Below are 15,266 nucleotides of genomic sequence, written 5' to 3' on the forward strand. Positions count from 1 at the left end.
AGCTCCTTTTTAAACCCAGGTGCCCTGATTAGCCTGCCTTGATTGGCTGCAGGTGTTCTAATCAGCTTGTCTGCCTGAATTGGTTCTAGCAGGTTCCTGATTACTCTAGTGCAGCTCCTGCTCTGGTCACTCAGGGAACAGAAAACTACTCAGCCAGTGACCAGTATATTTGTCCTCTACCAGACTCTTGTACCCCACTGACCTGGGTCTGTCACATATCCCTCTCCCCTGCTCAACACCAAGGAGTTGGGCAGCTTGGGATCGCAGACAGTGCACACGTGACAAGCCATCGGCATTACCGTGACGGCTCCCTGTTCTGTGTTGCACACGGAACTCGAAAGGTTGGAGGGATAAGGACCACCTGGTCACCCTTGTGTTCTTCTCCTTTTTCTGCTGTATCCATTGAAGAGGGGCGTGGTCGGTCACGAGGACAAATCTGAACCCGAGCAATTAGTAGCGCAATACTTCCATGGCCCATTTTACGCCGAGGCACTCTCTCTCCACCACTGCATATTTTTGTTCCCTTGGAAGGAGTTTCCTACTGAGGTAGAGAATTGGGTGTTTCTCCTCCACCACCATCTGTGATAGAATGGCCTCCAACCCTACTTCCGATGCTTCTGTCTGCAGGATAAATTCCTTGGTGAAATCAGGGGCTATCAGCACAGGGTTAATGTAGAGGGTGGTCTGTAGGTCTGTGAATGCTTCCTCTGCTGCATCAGACCATCTCACCAGATCAGGTCCACGGGCTTTCACTAGGTCTGTCAGAGGGCTTGTCTTTGTGACAACGTGGGCGATAAATCGTCGGTAATACCCCACTACACCTAGGAGTTCCCGGACTTGTTTCTTGCGACGTGGTCGGGGCCAGTTTTGAATGGCCTCCAACTTGTTCACTTGGGGTTTTACCAGACCTTTTCCCACAATGTAGCCAAGATATTTGGCCTCTGTAAACCCTACAGTGCACTTGGCAGGGTTTGCTGTAAGGCCAGCTCGCCTGAAGGTATCAAGAACTGCCTCCACCTTCTCTAGGTGGGTTTCCCAGTCTGGGGCATGAATGACCACATCGTCCAAGTAGGAAGCAGCATAACTGTTATGCGGGCATCATAGGTTGTCCATGAGGTGCTGGAAAGTAGCTGGGGCCCCATGTAGTCCAAAAGGGAGGACAGTATATTGAAAAAGACCCTCTGATGTAGAGAATGCAGTCTTTTTCTTTGTGTCTTCTGTAAGGGAAATCTGCCAGTACCCCTTTGTCAAGTCTAGGGTAGTCAAGCACCGGGCATTCCCCAGATGATCCACTAGCTCATCTACGTGAGGTATGGGGTACGCGTCAAACTGGGATACTTCGTTTAGTCACCAGAAGTCGTTGCAAAACCTTGTGGTGCCATCAGGTTTGGGCACCAGCACGATTGGGCTGGACCGCTGACTGTGGGATTCTTCGATGATCCCCAACTCCAGCATTTTTTTTACTTTTGCTTTTATTTCCTCCCTTTTAGCCGCTGGCACCCGATATGGCCTCATTGTTATTCTGGCCCCAGGGTTCATGACAATGTGGTGATGTGTCTCAGTTGTTCGACCTGGTTTTGTCAAAAACACATCTTGGTTCCAGAAGATCATCTCAGATACCTCATTCTTCTGGTCTGGTGTTAAATCGGGAGACACTCTCACCTGTTTGGAAGGCTTGCTTTCCTGGATAGTTATGCATGCCTCTTGTGCATGCCAGGGTTTCAGAAGGTTGATGTGATAAATCTGTTCTTGTTTTCGGCATCCTGGCTGCCGCACCTTGTAGGTTACTTCCCCCACAGGTTCAACCACCTCATAGGGCCCCTGCCATTGGGCCAGAAGCTAGCTTTCTGCTGTGGGAACCAACACTATCACCCGATCCCCTGGTTGGAACTGTCAGACTTTTGCCTGGTGATTGTAATAGGTTCTCTGGGCTTCCTGTGCCTTTTCCAAATGTTCCCATACAATAGGGGTGACACGGGCTATCTGGTCTCGCATCTGTATTACATGTTCTATTACATTTCTCCCCTCATTGGGTTCCTCTTCCCAAATCTCTTTGGCAATATCTAGTATGCCACGGGGGTGACGTCTGTATAGTAATTCGAATGGGGAAAACCCAGTTGAGGCCTGAGGTACCTCCCGGATAGCGAACATAAGGTAGGGCAGTAGGATGTTCCAATCCTTCCCGTCCCGACTTACCACCTTCCTTATCATAGCCTTGAGGGTTCGGTTAAACCTTTCTACCAACCCATCAGTCTGCAGATGGTAAACTGAAGTTCTCAGGGTATGTACATGGAGCAGCGTACAGAGGTCCTTCATTAGCTTTGACATAAATGGGGTTCCTTGGTCTGTTAATATCTCCTTTGGTAGCCCCACTCAGGCAAAGATCCCCACCAGCTGTTTGGCTATCATTTTAGAGGCTGTGTTCCACAGGGCGACGGCTTCTGGGTAGCGAGTAGCATAGTCCAAAACAACAAGTATATATTGGTGGCCCCGAGCCGTCTTCTCCAGGGGCCCCACTAGGTCCATGGCTATTCACTCAAAGGGAACGTCTATGATGGGAAGGGGTCCTAAAGGTGCCCTCAGATGGGGATGGGGACTGTGCAGCTGACACTCTGGGCAAGACGCACAGTACCTCCGCACTTCTTCGTGTACTCCAGCCCAGAAGAACCGTCGTAGGACTTGTGCCAGGGTCTTCTCTACCCTAAAGTGCCCCCCAAAAAGATGACTATTAGCAAGACTTAATACAGCGTTCTGGTGTTTTTGAAGTACTAAGATCTGCTGTACCTTCTGCCCCTGTACTGGTGCAACCCGGTATAAGAGATTCTTCTTCATTATGAAGTAGGGTCCTGGTCCCTGGGTTCTCCCTTCCACGGGGACCCCATCTATTTCAGTCACCTCCTTTCTAATCTTCTCATACCTTGGGTCTTCAACCTGGTCCTGTCCAAAATTTCCTCACCCGGGGCTAATCTGCCCAAGATCTAGGGGCCCAGTCTCTGTTGCCTCTACTGGTTCAGGAGCGTTACGGTGGGGGTCAGACTCGGGTGCTTCTTCCTCCTGGGTGGCCTTCTTTTCAGCTGCTCGGGTCCGCCTACCTACGAGAGTGACCCTCTGGCTTTGGGCCAGTATTCGGGTTCCCAAGGCCTTAGCTGCCCTCCTTTCCCTTTTTGACTTTCTACCCTGTCTGGTAATGGCAAATAAATCTGGGGATATTTCAGAGAAGACTGGAGGTTGACAGTCTGCTGTGGATGCTTCACTAACTTCAGGGTTCCCCTCTTTCTCCAATTCTCCTACTGGGAGTAAGTCTCCAAACCCTGGGAAGTCCCTCCCTATGAGTACTGGGTACGGGAGTTTAGGGACTACACCTGCTGCTACCTCAGTAGTGTTCCCCTGAATCTCAATTTTTACTGGGATGGTAGGGTAATAACTAACTGTCCCATGGACGCATGTTATCTCCGTACGCTTAGCCTGCAGCAGCTGACTACACTTCACAAGCTTCCCCGAGACAAGCGTGATAGCACTTCCCAAATCAACCAGTGCTGTGGTCTTTATCCCATTTAGCTTTACTGGTTTGGTGTACATATGTGGGGTTAGTGAGACTCCCACAAGGTGGATTAGGGAGCATGGGTCTGCCCAGTTCCCCAGGTTACACTGCATCAGCTCCTCAGCATTGGGACACTGTGCAGGTATATGTCCCCACTCCCTGCAGGCATAACATCTGTATGGGGCCTTAGGCATTCCCCGGTCTCTTGGTTTGGACAGTCTAACATCATGATCCTCTTCTCCCTCAGTGCTCTGACTCTTTGTGGCTTCTGGTGGGCCTTCAGCCCCTCTCTTTTTTCACTTGTGATCCCCTGGTTGCCCAGTCACCCGAGCTCTAGGGCTTGGTGATGCTAGTTTAACCTGGGATGCCTCTTCCTTAATTGGTCGGGTCAGCTCCCTCACTGTCCTTCACCTTTCTACCAGTGCGACAACCTCATCATAGGTGGAGGGTTCGTTCTGGTTTACCCGAGCACGAAGGTTTGGCGGTAGCCCCCTCATGTATCAGTCGATGATCAGAACCTCTAGTATCTCTTCCAGACTCCGGGACTCCATTTGCAACCACTTTCGTCTGAGATGGATGAGGTCATACAATTGGGACCGTGGGGTTTTGTTTTCCTGGTACCTCCACTCGTGATACCGTTGGGACCGCACTGCGGTCGTTAACCCAGATCTGACCAGGATCTCTGCTTTCAGCTGGGGGTAGTCTGCTGCAGCCTCTTCAGCCAGATTATAGTAAGCCTTCTGGCCTCCCCACACAGGAATGGGGCAAGGATGCCAGACCACTGATCTCAAGGCCAGGCCTCCCGTAGGGCTGTCCTCTCAAAGGCCAGAAGGTATGCCTCTACATCATCCTCCCGTGTCATTTTCTGCAGCCAATGGCTGGCCCGTATGATCTTCGTCCCATCATGGCTGCAGTTCAACTCTATATGGGTCTTACCTGGTTTACCAGTTCCCGCAACATAGCCCGGTCTTGAGAAGCATGGTCCATCAGCAGGCGATTAGTCTTTTGCTGCAGCCGCCCTGCCTCCCATTGGGCAGCTGCCTGGACACGGGTAGCCTCCTGCTGGACCGCCGTAGCTTGTATACTAGTGTGTGCAATGTGTTTCTTGGGTACTATGGGTTCCGCTCCACAGGGTCAGTCCTAGGACAATCCTATACAATTATTCATAATTATCTGGAGAAACAGGGTAAACAGTGAGGTGAAAGTTGCAGTGATACTAAACTACTCAAGATATGTAAGACCAAAGCAGATTGTGAAGAACTCATAAAGATCTTAACAAACTAAGTGATGGGCAACAAATTGGTCAAATGAAATTTAATGTGATAAAATTAAAGTGATGCACATTGAAAAAATAACCCAACTATACTACAATATATGAGCGCCTTAATTTAGCTACAAAGAGTCAGGAAAAAGATTTGGAGTCATCGTGGATGTCCTAAATGTCCACGCAGTGCGCAGAGGTGGTCAAAAAAGCAAACAGGATGTTAGAAAATCATTAGCAAGGGCATAGAGAATCAAGACTGAGAATAATTATTGCCCTATAAAGTATTGGTATGCCCACATTCTTGCGGTGGTCTTCTCACTTCAAATAAGATATTACTAGCACTAGATAAAAGTCGAAAAGGCAACTAAAATGATTAGGGGTTTGGAAGTCCAAATGAGTGAAAGATTAAGAGCTAGGTCTCTTCAGCTGGAAAGAGGAATAAGGGGGATATATAGAGGGTATGTAATCATGAGTATGGTTGAGAAAGTGGATAAGGAAAATTATTTACCTATTCCATAATACAGGACTGAGGTCACAACCTGAATTAATAGCAGCGTTTTAAAAAAATCAAAGGAAGTTTCTTCTTCACACATGCACAGTCAACTTTGAACTCCTGTGCCTGAGAGTTGTGAAGGCTATGGACTATAACAGGTTAAAAAAGAAGAACTAATAATTCATGAGGTTGTCCTTAACGGCTATTATAGCCAGGATGGGTAAGCGAATGGTCAGCTCTGTTCGTCAAAGGATGAGATGGATGGCAGGAGAGAGATACTTGATCATTGGCTTTAGGTTCACTCTTTGGCACCTGGCCTGCACTGTGGTAAGACAGATAACTGGGGCTAGTTGACCTTTGGCTGACCTGGTACGCGGGCCGTTCTTGATTCTTATGATCAATGCCCGTATAATTCATCCTTTGTGGTGAAAAAAACAAAAACCTCTATACCTTTTTTTTTTTTTTTTTAAAATCACCTCTTTTCTGCGGCACCGTGCACACCAAATCCACTCAAGGGAACAGAAAACTACTCAGCCAGTGACCAGTATATTTGTCCTCTACCAGACTCCTGTACCCCACTGGCCTGGATCTGTCCACCATATAACCCTTGCACCCAACGATTTGGCCCATTATTTACATTTGATTCCAGACTGCTCACAGCATTTAATGTATTTTCACAGGAACTATCACTACTTGCCATATGATGAGAAGAAGCCGTGTGTCTATATAAAGAGCTACTGGGGAGATCAGACCTTCCGACTGTACTTGTCCAATGTCCTAGAGAAAATGGCAGATCTGTTGGTAAGCCTGGTACTACATATGGTCAGAATTTGTTGGAAAGTATCTGTCAAAACCCTTTTTTGATGGAAAATTGGGTTTTTGACTAAATAAAAACCTCTGTGGAAAGGGTCTGTTTTCCTCAGAAATTTTCAATTTCCATATCCTCAGAATACTGAAAATTTTCAGTCAAAGACCAGAAGCATTTCAAGTGTTCTGTTTCCACTGATAACTTTGACAAAAGCTATATTTTGTTGTTTTTGTCTAAATTTTCTACGGGAAAAGATTCCTTTTCCAGCCAACTCTGGTGTCTATCCTGTCCAAATAAGCCTATGTAGCTCCTGGCCTGTAGAGACCCCAGCATGTTCCTGGGCTGCCATAGGAAGCTTCACCCTGTCCCCCTGAGGAAGCAGTTACGTAAAGTCAGTCTTGGCATTATGCAGCAGCCTAAACTTGCTCACTTGCCAGGGATAAGTCCCAGACTCTCCCCCAATCCTTTTGCTATATATACTGCAGTACAGCCCTTCTGAATGATGTTCCAGATCACACCGAGTGTGTAGAGGGCAAAGGATTTCTTCTGGGTTGGCTGATTGACTGGGATGGCATATCTCCAATAAGAGTACATCAGGAAAAGGGACCCTTCCCACAGTCCTTCATTCAGGGAGCTCTACCAGTATATCTGATAAGCAGGTCTGCACAGAGACTCAGCAAAGGACAGATTCCCTCCTCCCTACTTGCAGGTAAATGAAGGGAGTAGATGGCTCCCTTCACTGCAGCTGAAGCAAGGGAGTTCACAGATTGTGCAGGCACAGCAGGAGAGAAGAAACCCATGTGCTGTATTGGGAGTGGAAGGTCTTAGAAACATAGCAGATTACTTTGCTTTTTGCTTTAACCCTTGTGCAGTGGCACAGCCTGTCTCCTGAATGGGATAGCTCATTGCAGTCAGCATATGCCACTTTTCAGAGTGTCTAAGCACCTACAGCTGTCACTGAGTTCATCTCTGAAAATCAAGCCACTTAATTGAACACCTGAGGAATCAATCCAATCCCCATTGATGTCACTGGGCATTGCATTGGGCCTCATATATGAACGTAAGTGTGTTATTTTAGGCACCCAAATTTAAACAATTATGATCTAAATGGTTAGCCTAAGACAATCATCTAGCTTATGGCAGATCTATATATAGAACCCAGGAAACCACAACTCTTGTAATTTAACCACTAGAGAGTACTCCCCACTCACTTACATTTACAAATTAGGTAAAGAATATGGCCTCTAAATCAATACTTTAGGCGTAGAAAGGCCCAAACAGAATCACACACTTGTGGTCCTTCCTTGGCATGCTCCAAACTTAGCGGTATGTCCAAGCTCAAACTTTTCAAGTTGCAAGATCACCTGTCTTCCTCTTACTGGCTAGATTCCGAATATCCGGAGTACAAATTATTACACTGACAGCTCTTCTTTATACAACTGTTTTTTTTCACATCTTGTTCTTAGGAAGAAGGGTTAGAGGAAGTAAAAGATTTGATCAAAGTTTCAGAGACTGCGTCAGAAGAGAAAATGAACAGCATTCTATATGCCTTCATCAGTCAATGCAGGTAACCCAGTTTACTAGAGGAGCATAAAGTGTACTTTATACATTGATAGCAATTTCTAGGCTATGGACCCATAAATTGGCAGGATGCATGAAAAATAAAATGAGCTTAATTTGCTGTACTTTGTATTCTGTGGTAAAAGCAAAGAATTTTACAACTTCTGGCTCCTATTTTACGCAATATAATTTTATTTAATTTCCAGGACTTGTTTTCCATCTGTCAATTACTGGATTCGATCTTAGGCTTTCTGGACTCTCAAAATAAAACATTTATATGAGAATAATTGAGAAGCAATAAGGTGCAAGACAGACACATAAAAATCTTGCACAAGCAGAACTCCCATTGTGCCCTGAGCAAGATGGACAGGATTGGGCCCAAAATACAGGCAAACTGCAAGAATGAATTAATTTATGTCTGAACATTACAGTACAGATTGTATGTACTGCTTAACTCTCTCTAGTATAGATGCTGCCTTCAACATTTATATTAGACTGACAATTCCAGCATCACCATCTTCTGCTTCATGCACTGTGCCAGATAACAATTTACTTGCAGTCTATATTATCAGCCATCTTAATAAGGTAATCTCATAACAAATATTTCTGTATTACTATCCGCTGATCTCAGAGCCTTCATCGCTAATGCTGAAAAGAAGCCTCAAGGGATGAACCAGACTGCTTTGGACAAAAAAAGACTCATGATGTGCAGGCAAGAACTGGTATGAACGGCTCCCTCTTTAAGCACTGGCACAATATATAAATGAGTTAATCTTAAACATATGCAGTGTGTGTGTAGTAATTTGGATTTGGTTTCTCGGTGCCAGAGTGTTTCATAATGCATGTGAAAATTACATCCAAGATCTTTCTTTTTAAAGGCTACTGTGTTAAGCAAAACGTTTTAAGAGTCTTTAAAGTCATTTTGAACATATTATTTTCAATATGTAACATGAAATAAGCAATTATAGCAGAAAGCTTTGTTTTCCTTCATACCTACCCTGATTTTACAGTAGTGTAATTCCTGACAGTTCAGTAGAGTTAGTCCTGATTTACACTAGTTGTAAGGCACTGATTTAGCCCAGGCCTGATTGCTTTGCTGGATCTGGGCCTAAGTTATAGAAGAATCAGGCCCATCACATTTTTGCTGTTTTTACATGTATCTCTTAATATAGCAACAGCTATAGATAGATCTAGACAAATGTGTGTATATTTAAAAATATTCTTGTTTGATTTTTCAAAGTTAATAGGGCTAGTCTGATTTTTATTTTCATTTACACTAAGCCTCGTTTACACTGCTCTGTCACATCTGCATCCATTTTAAGTCAGAATAGCATAAAAAGATCTTACAGTAAATGAGACCCTGGCACAGAACGTCTAAAGAGAATTAAATATCCATACATTTTTTATCTCCCTCTAGATTTTATGTATATACATCTGTGTTCTAGCTATCCTGTATGGCTCCCACTACTGTAACATCTGAGTGCCACACAATCTTTATCTATGTCTCTTTGCAACCACCCTGTGAAGTAGGGAAATACTCTTACCTGCATATTATAGATGGGAAACTGAGGCACAGATTCATTGAGAAGCTGAGACAGAGATACTAAGTGACTTGCCCGAGAATACACAAAAAAGCCTGTGGCAGAGCAGGGCCCTGAACCTGTCTTCTGAGGCCTCAATTACTAACCTACCCAGTGGACCATCTTTTCTCAGTATGAGAGGATACATTTTTAATATATACACATAGGGGACTGATCCAGACGATTGATAAGTACTAGCAACTCCCAGTAAAATTAACACCATCTTTCAGGAGCAGATCATGTTAGTGTCATCATAAAACATCATTATTATGCAGTAAATATATAGAGGGATCTTTACATATCCTAATAGGCCTGCATTTTCTACTATACCTTGTGGTTGCACAGTATATGTATGTATTATTTTTATGCCATTGTTTGTAGTACAGTATCGATCAAAGCCTTCCATCAGGATCAGGGCCCTATTGTGCTAGGAGCAGTAAACAAATTTCTGGGGACCTTCACTGTGTAAACACACACACAGATTGGAGAAAATGCACATTTTGTATAGCTAGAATCATTTCCTGATAGTTAATTTGTCCTCTGCTTTGAAATTTTGGTGGGGGGAGGAAGCATTTTCCAGAGTGAAGCTGAGTAGTTATTTCCCCTTGCATGCGCAGTTGGATAGTTTGAAATACGTTTTTCATGAACTGGGAAGTGTATATGAAATATTTACCTATTGTCTACTCCTGTTCCAGGAAGCAATGTCCTCTGATGCCAATGGAATTGTTCAGCAACAGAAAAAAAAGATGCAAGTAGATGAAGTGATGCGTGAAACACAGAACTTTGTAGAAAAAATCCGATTCTTGGTTGATGAGGTAATTCACCAGTGACACAGGACTTTACCTAGTCACAGTATCTAATGTTTTAACTAAGATGACAAGTCTATATAATACAGTATAATAAGTAAAACTCTGGGTTAGATTCTGACTAGACTGACTAGCTGGTGATCCCCACTACTCTATATCCCCTCATAGGCGCCAACTCCATGGGTGCTCTTGTGCTGGAGCATCCATGGAGGGGGAGGTGAAGGGGGTGCTCAGCACCCATTGGCAGACCTGCCAATCAGCTCCTTCCCCTCCCCCTCCCACACCTCCTGTCCCATCAATCAGCTCCTCCCCCTCCACCAGTGCCTCTCATCTGCCAGTGATCAGCTGTTTTGCACTGGGTAGGAGGCACTGAGGGGAGAGGCAGGACGTGCTTTGGGGGAGAGGCAGACTAGGGTGGGAAGAGGCAGGGCGGAGGTGAAGTGGGGACAGGAAGAAGTGGAGTGGGGCCTTGATGGAAGGGGTGGAGTTGAGGGTGTGGCCTGGGGCAGAGCAGGTGTGAGGCACTTCTGCTTCACATACCACCCTTGACATGGGAATGTCCTGGGAAATGGGGTTGTGGCCAGGGCACTGTGACATTGGCAAACTGGATACACTGTACATACATTTGCCTAAATAAAGAATATTAAACCTCTATGGTGAGATTTCATCTGAAAGTAAACAATGAATCTAGGGCAAAAGAAACACCTAAATGAAAGGTGCTGGATGGAGAAGTAGTATATAGGGTATCCCATAGAGTTTCTACACCCTCTGCCTGCCACACATTTGTGCGTGTGCAGGCTTCACTTGCACTAGTGTGAGGGGTTGTGGAAGAGGGGGGATTGTGACCAGTGGATCTGTGATTACATGGAAGACCCATGGCAAATATCTCACTCTCACACAAAAGAGGGTAGTGCATGAGCCCTGTTGTAGTCTCAACTAAACAGTGTCTGTACTGCTATTCCATGGGCCTGGGAGAGCTTATTCAACCATGACCTCATAGAGAGTAGAATAGTGGGTCCTGATTTTCATTTTCCCTAAGGCCTTAGGGTAAATGAGTATCAAACCCATAAATGTTAAGATCAGAAGGAACTATTATGAGCATCTAGTCTGACTTTCTGCATAACAGGGGCCATATATTTTTCACCCAGTGATTTTTGCATCAAGTCCCATAACTTCTGGTTGAGTTTAAGCATCTCTATTAGAATTACAGCCAGTCTGATTTAAAGACCTCAAGTGATGGTGTATCCACCATGTACCTCGGTAAGATTCTCTATTCAAACTTTGCAACTTATTTCTAGTTTGAATTTCTGTAGCTTCAACTTCCATCCACTGCAGCTGGTTATGCCTTTATGTGCTACATTAAAGATCCTTTAGTATGTGACACTTTTCCCCTGTGTAGGCCCTTGTAGCCCATGATCAAGTCACTTACTAACCCTCTCTTTGATAGTTTGAACAGAGTTTAAGCTCCTTAAAAGCTTAAAGCCTTAAAAGGAACAAACTCTGTGTGCTCAGGAATTGAGGTTTGGGCAGATATGTATCACAGTCTGGTATATGGATTTTTAGGTGTGAATTGATAGATTCTCTAGATTATGATGCTTAGCTGTCTCTTCTCAGGAAAGGCTGGCTTTGTCTTGTCAAATTTTTGAAAAGAGTCAGCTCTTGTTAACTGATGTTTAACAAAAATTAATGATTGTTTCTCATAAAAATAGCATTTGTTAATGTAGCTCTAGTGTTCAAAGCATACAAGTTCTGTTCCGTGTCATTTTAATAGCCGCAGCATACCGTGCCTGATGTGTTCATCTGGATGCTCAGCAACAACAAAAGAGTTGCATATGCAAGAATCCCAGCAAAAGACGTGTTCTATTCCCCAGTGAATGAACAGAGAGGCAAAGACTGTGGGAAGATTAAAACCCATTTCCTGAAAGTAAGTCTGAGACATTTTGATCATTTACAAAGATGTTTTGAGCAGATAACTCCATGGACATCATTTTTATCCATGTTTCATTCAGCCCACACATGTCTATCTTAAATATATGCAGAGTGAAATTATGCAGGAGATGATTTCATTTGATACACCAGACATCTGAAATCCGATCTGCAAGGAATCTGTGGGTTTATCTGTATGATTTAGATCCATATTTCTCAACCAGTGGGTCACGACCCCTAAGGAGTCACAAAAGGCAATTTGGGGGACAAAAGTGTTGAAACCTTCATTGCAATCTAAAGCAAATGAAATCTCATTCCCCAACTTCACCTTACAGCCTCACCCTTCAAGGCTAAGTATGCTTTGTCAAATTCTCAAAATATACACACAAATAAATTCTATTGGCTTAGCATTGTTGTCATGGATACATTTTTACTCTTATAGAAAAATTGTGTCCTAGATTCTATAGATCAGTGTTTCTCTACCTTTTCAGGTTAGTGACCTCTTTTTCTGTCTATTTTATCTGTATTCTCTACCTGTCTGTTTTGCTTTTAATACCATGCTCATCATCATGATGTCTAAGTAATTAATCTCCTGGCTTCCTGCTTCTGCAAAGTGTACCATAAATCCAAACTGTGCATATCTATCTATTCATGCACAAATAGATGTAAATTGTTAGAACATCACTAAACCTTTCTTCTCTGACCAATACATTAAGCAGCATTTGAAAACTCCAAGGAAAACTCCAACAGATTGACATTCACCACGCTCAGACAGTGAGGAAGTGCAGAGATTCAGACATAATATAAACATTGCTGTTTATAACTCCAGTTTAAAATGTGCATGTGAGATACATGTTGGTAGTCCATTGCTGATAATGACGATATTGTAGCAATTCTCAGCTATGGCTACACATATGACTCTGAAGTCTGAACCCTGATGCACAGAGTTGGCTACATATAGTCCACATCTATGATGTTCAACGATGCAGATCTGTGGTGCTTTTCATGTGCAGTCTGGAGATGATTTCTTCGATCCTGTACAAGCCTGTTACGTGCTGATCTTGTCAAGAGACTGCCAATGTGTCCTGTCCTGAGACATTTGCTCGAGTTCTTTGAGATGGATTGCAGCCCGCGCTGCAGACTGCTCTTGAGGTTATCTTTAAGGGTGTATATGGACAACATTTCCTTCTTTTGCTCCCACACAAGATCTGTTTTGGGAGACAGATCTTCCATTCTGATGATATGTCCAGTCCACCTGAGTTGTGTTCTCAATAGCATTTCCTCAATGCTTTGTTATGTCTGCCCTTTCAAGGATCTTAATATTGGTCCCTCTCTCCTGCCAGAGAATGCTCATTATTAAGGCTACATATTAGTCACGGGTATTTTTAGTAAGCATCATGGACAGATCACGGGCAATAAAAAAAATCATGCCCCTGTGACCTCTCCATGACGTTTACTAAAAATACTTGTGACTAAATTTTACCTGCTAGTGGGGGGGCGCTCCTGATGACTACTGCTGGAGGTGGGGGCAGCACTGGGTGATACATCTGCTGTGTGGGGCAGCCCAGGGCCCTGCTGCAGCAGGGGGTGGCCTGTGTCCCCCCTATCGCTGGATGCAGAGGCGGCCTGGGGCCTCACTGCTGCTGCTTGTGGGGTAGCCCCGCCACTGGTCCGGGTGGGGGGCAGCCCAAGGCCCTGCCACCACTGTTGCGGGTGGGGGGCAGCCCGGGGCCCTGGCACCACCTCTGCTGGTCCAGGTGAGGGATGGCCCGGGGCCCCGCCACCTCCACTTCTGGTCCCGGATCACTGCTCGAGGGCAGTGCTGGGGACCAGCTGCCTGGGGCTGCCAGAGCAGCGGCTGGTACAGTAGGCCTGGGGGCTTCCCAGATGCTGGGGTGGTCCTGGGGTCAGCTGCACCAGTCTGCAAAATTCACAGAGGTCACGGAAAGTCCGTGAATGATTCGCAGCCTTACTCATTATTGAGCAGAGGGAATGCTTGTGAAATTGCTCAAGCTGTTAAATGTGCCATCTATAAAGAGTCCATGTATGAGTTCCATACAGGAAAGATATTAGATATCTAAAATATTGAGTAATATATTTGTCCGACAAGACAGTTTTAGCAGTGTTATACAAACTGAGGTAACATGCACAGTAATAGTATGCAACAATGGAATGCAGTCACTGTCCATCAGCAACAGCTTGAAGGAAAAGCCTGGACATTCTGGAATAACAAGCAATGGTAACATTGCTTATTATGTTTATAGAAAGCCATCACCTAAGATGATTGTTGGAACCATGCGAATAAAACCAGTCAGCAGATAGAGGTATCCAGCCTTCCACTAATCATCAAGAGTAATTTATTGTGCATACTACTTATTGCATGCAATAACATTTCAGTTCATTTCTACTTACAGTTTTTTCTAAAAAGGCTTCGTCAATTTTTTATAACTTGCTTTTGAGAAATCTCCTCCAGGTCTAGCAAAATGTTCTATTTTATCTGAATGAAGTAAAACTCATTTTAGAATTTCAAACACAAAATGAAACTGTCATTAAGATACTCTGGTGCAGCAATTCTGTTTATCAGATCAGATTAAACCTCAGAGGCACAGTACAAGTAGTTCTGTTTTCACTTGAAAGAAAGTTACAAGTAGGAAACACTATGGATAACCCAGAAGGTGGGAAGTTTCCCCTCTGTTTAAAATACAACAGTTGTTGCATACCTGACACACTATTACACTAGTTGAAACAAAAAGGCACCAGTTAAATAATCATCAGTTGTTAGGGTCTGTCAGGAAAACATTGCAATGTAGTGACCGTCTAGTCACTTTTATGTCATGAATTGCCTTAGGACTAAGCAGTGAGAAAAAGCTGAATTAAACAGAGCTTGATAGAAAAAGAGAAAAATATTATAGAAAGTATTGTCAAAAAATGTAACATTTTATGTTGGAAAAAGTTTTGTCAAAAGTTTTCTGACTTGCCCTATGAAGTAATATTGACTTATTTAGGAGCTGCCATAATACAGTAGGAAAGCAGCCATAGACTGGAAAATTTAACATAGTAAACACCAGAGGCAAATTTACAGCTATTACTTAGCATGAAAAGTCTTGTGCACTATCCCACTGAAAACAAACTTTTACAACTAGGTTTGTTAGCTATTCCTTGCTTAGAATCTTGAAATACATTGTACCAAGTAGGTCGCATGGCCTACATCCCCATTATGACTTCAGGTCAGCAGGGCCTGACAAAATACATTCTAGAATACTTAAGGAACTGGCTGAAGAGATCTGA

The 15,266-nt window shown here is 44.0% G+C and overlaps 1 protein-coding gene across 2 annotated transcripts in view; it reads left to right on the plus strand.

Annotated features, from left to right (window-relative positions):
• FER1L6 (fer-1 like family member 6) overlaps nt 1–15,266 on the plus strand; it is a 156,372-nt gene that overhangs the window by 81,976 nt on the left and 59,130 nt on the right. For both annotated transcript variants that reach the window (XM_032803511.1, XM_032803510.1), the window contains exons 14-18: nt 5,979–6,099; nt 7,573–7,673; nt 8,298–8,388; nt 9,942–10,061; nt 11,824–11,976. In XM_032803511.1, the coding sequence (XP_032659402.1) occupies nt 5,979–6,099; nt 7,573–7,673; nt 8,298–8,388; nt 9,942–10,061; nt 11,824–11,976 (586 nt within the window). The remainder of the gene's footprint in view (nt 1–5,978; nt 6,100–7,572; nt 7,674–8,297; nt 8,389–9,941; nt 10,062–11,823; nt 11,977–15,266) is intronic.

The sequence above is a fragment of the Chelonoidis abingdonii genome, chromosome 2 (genome assembly GCF_003597395.2).
Source record: "Chelonoidis abingdonii isolate Lonesome George chromosome 2, CheloAbing_2.0, whole genome shotgun sequence".
NCBI lineage: Eukaryota > Metazoa > Chordata > Testudines > Testudinidae > Chelonoidis > Chelonoidis abingdonii.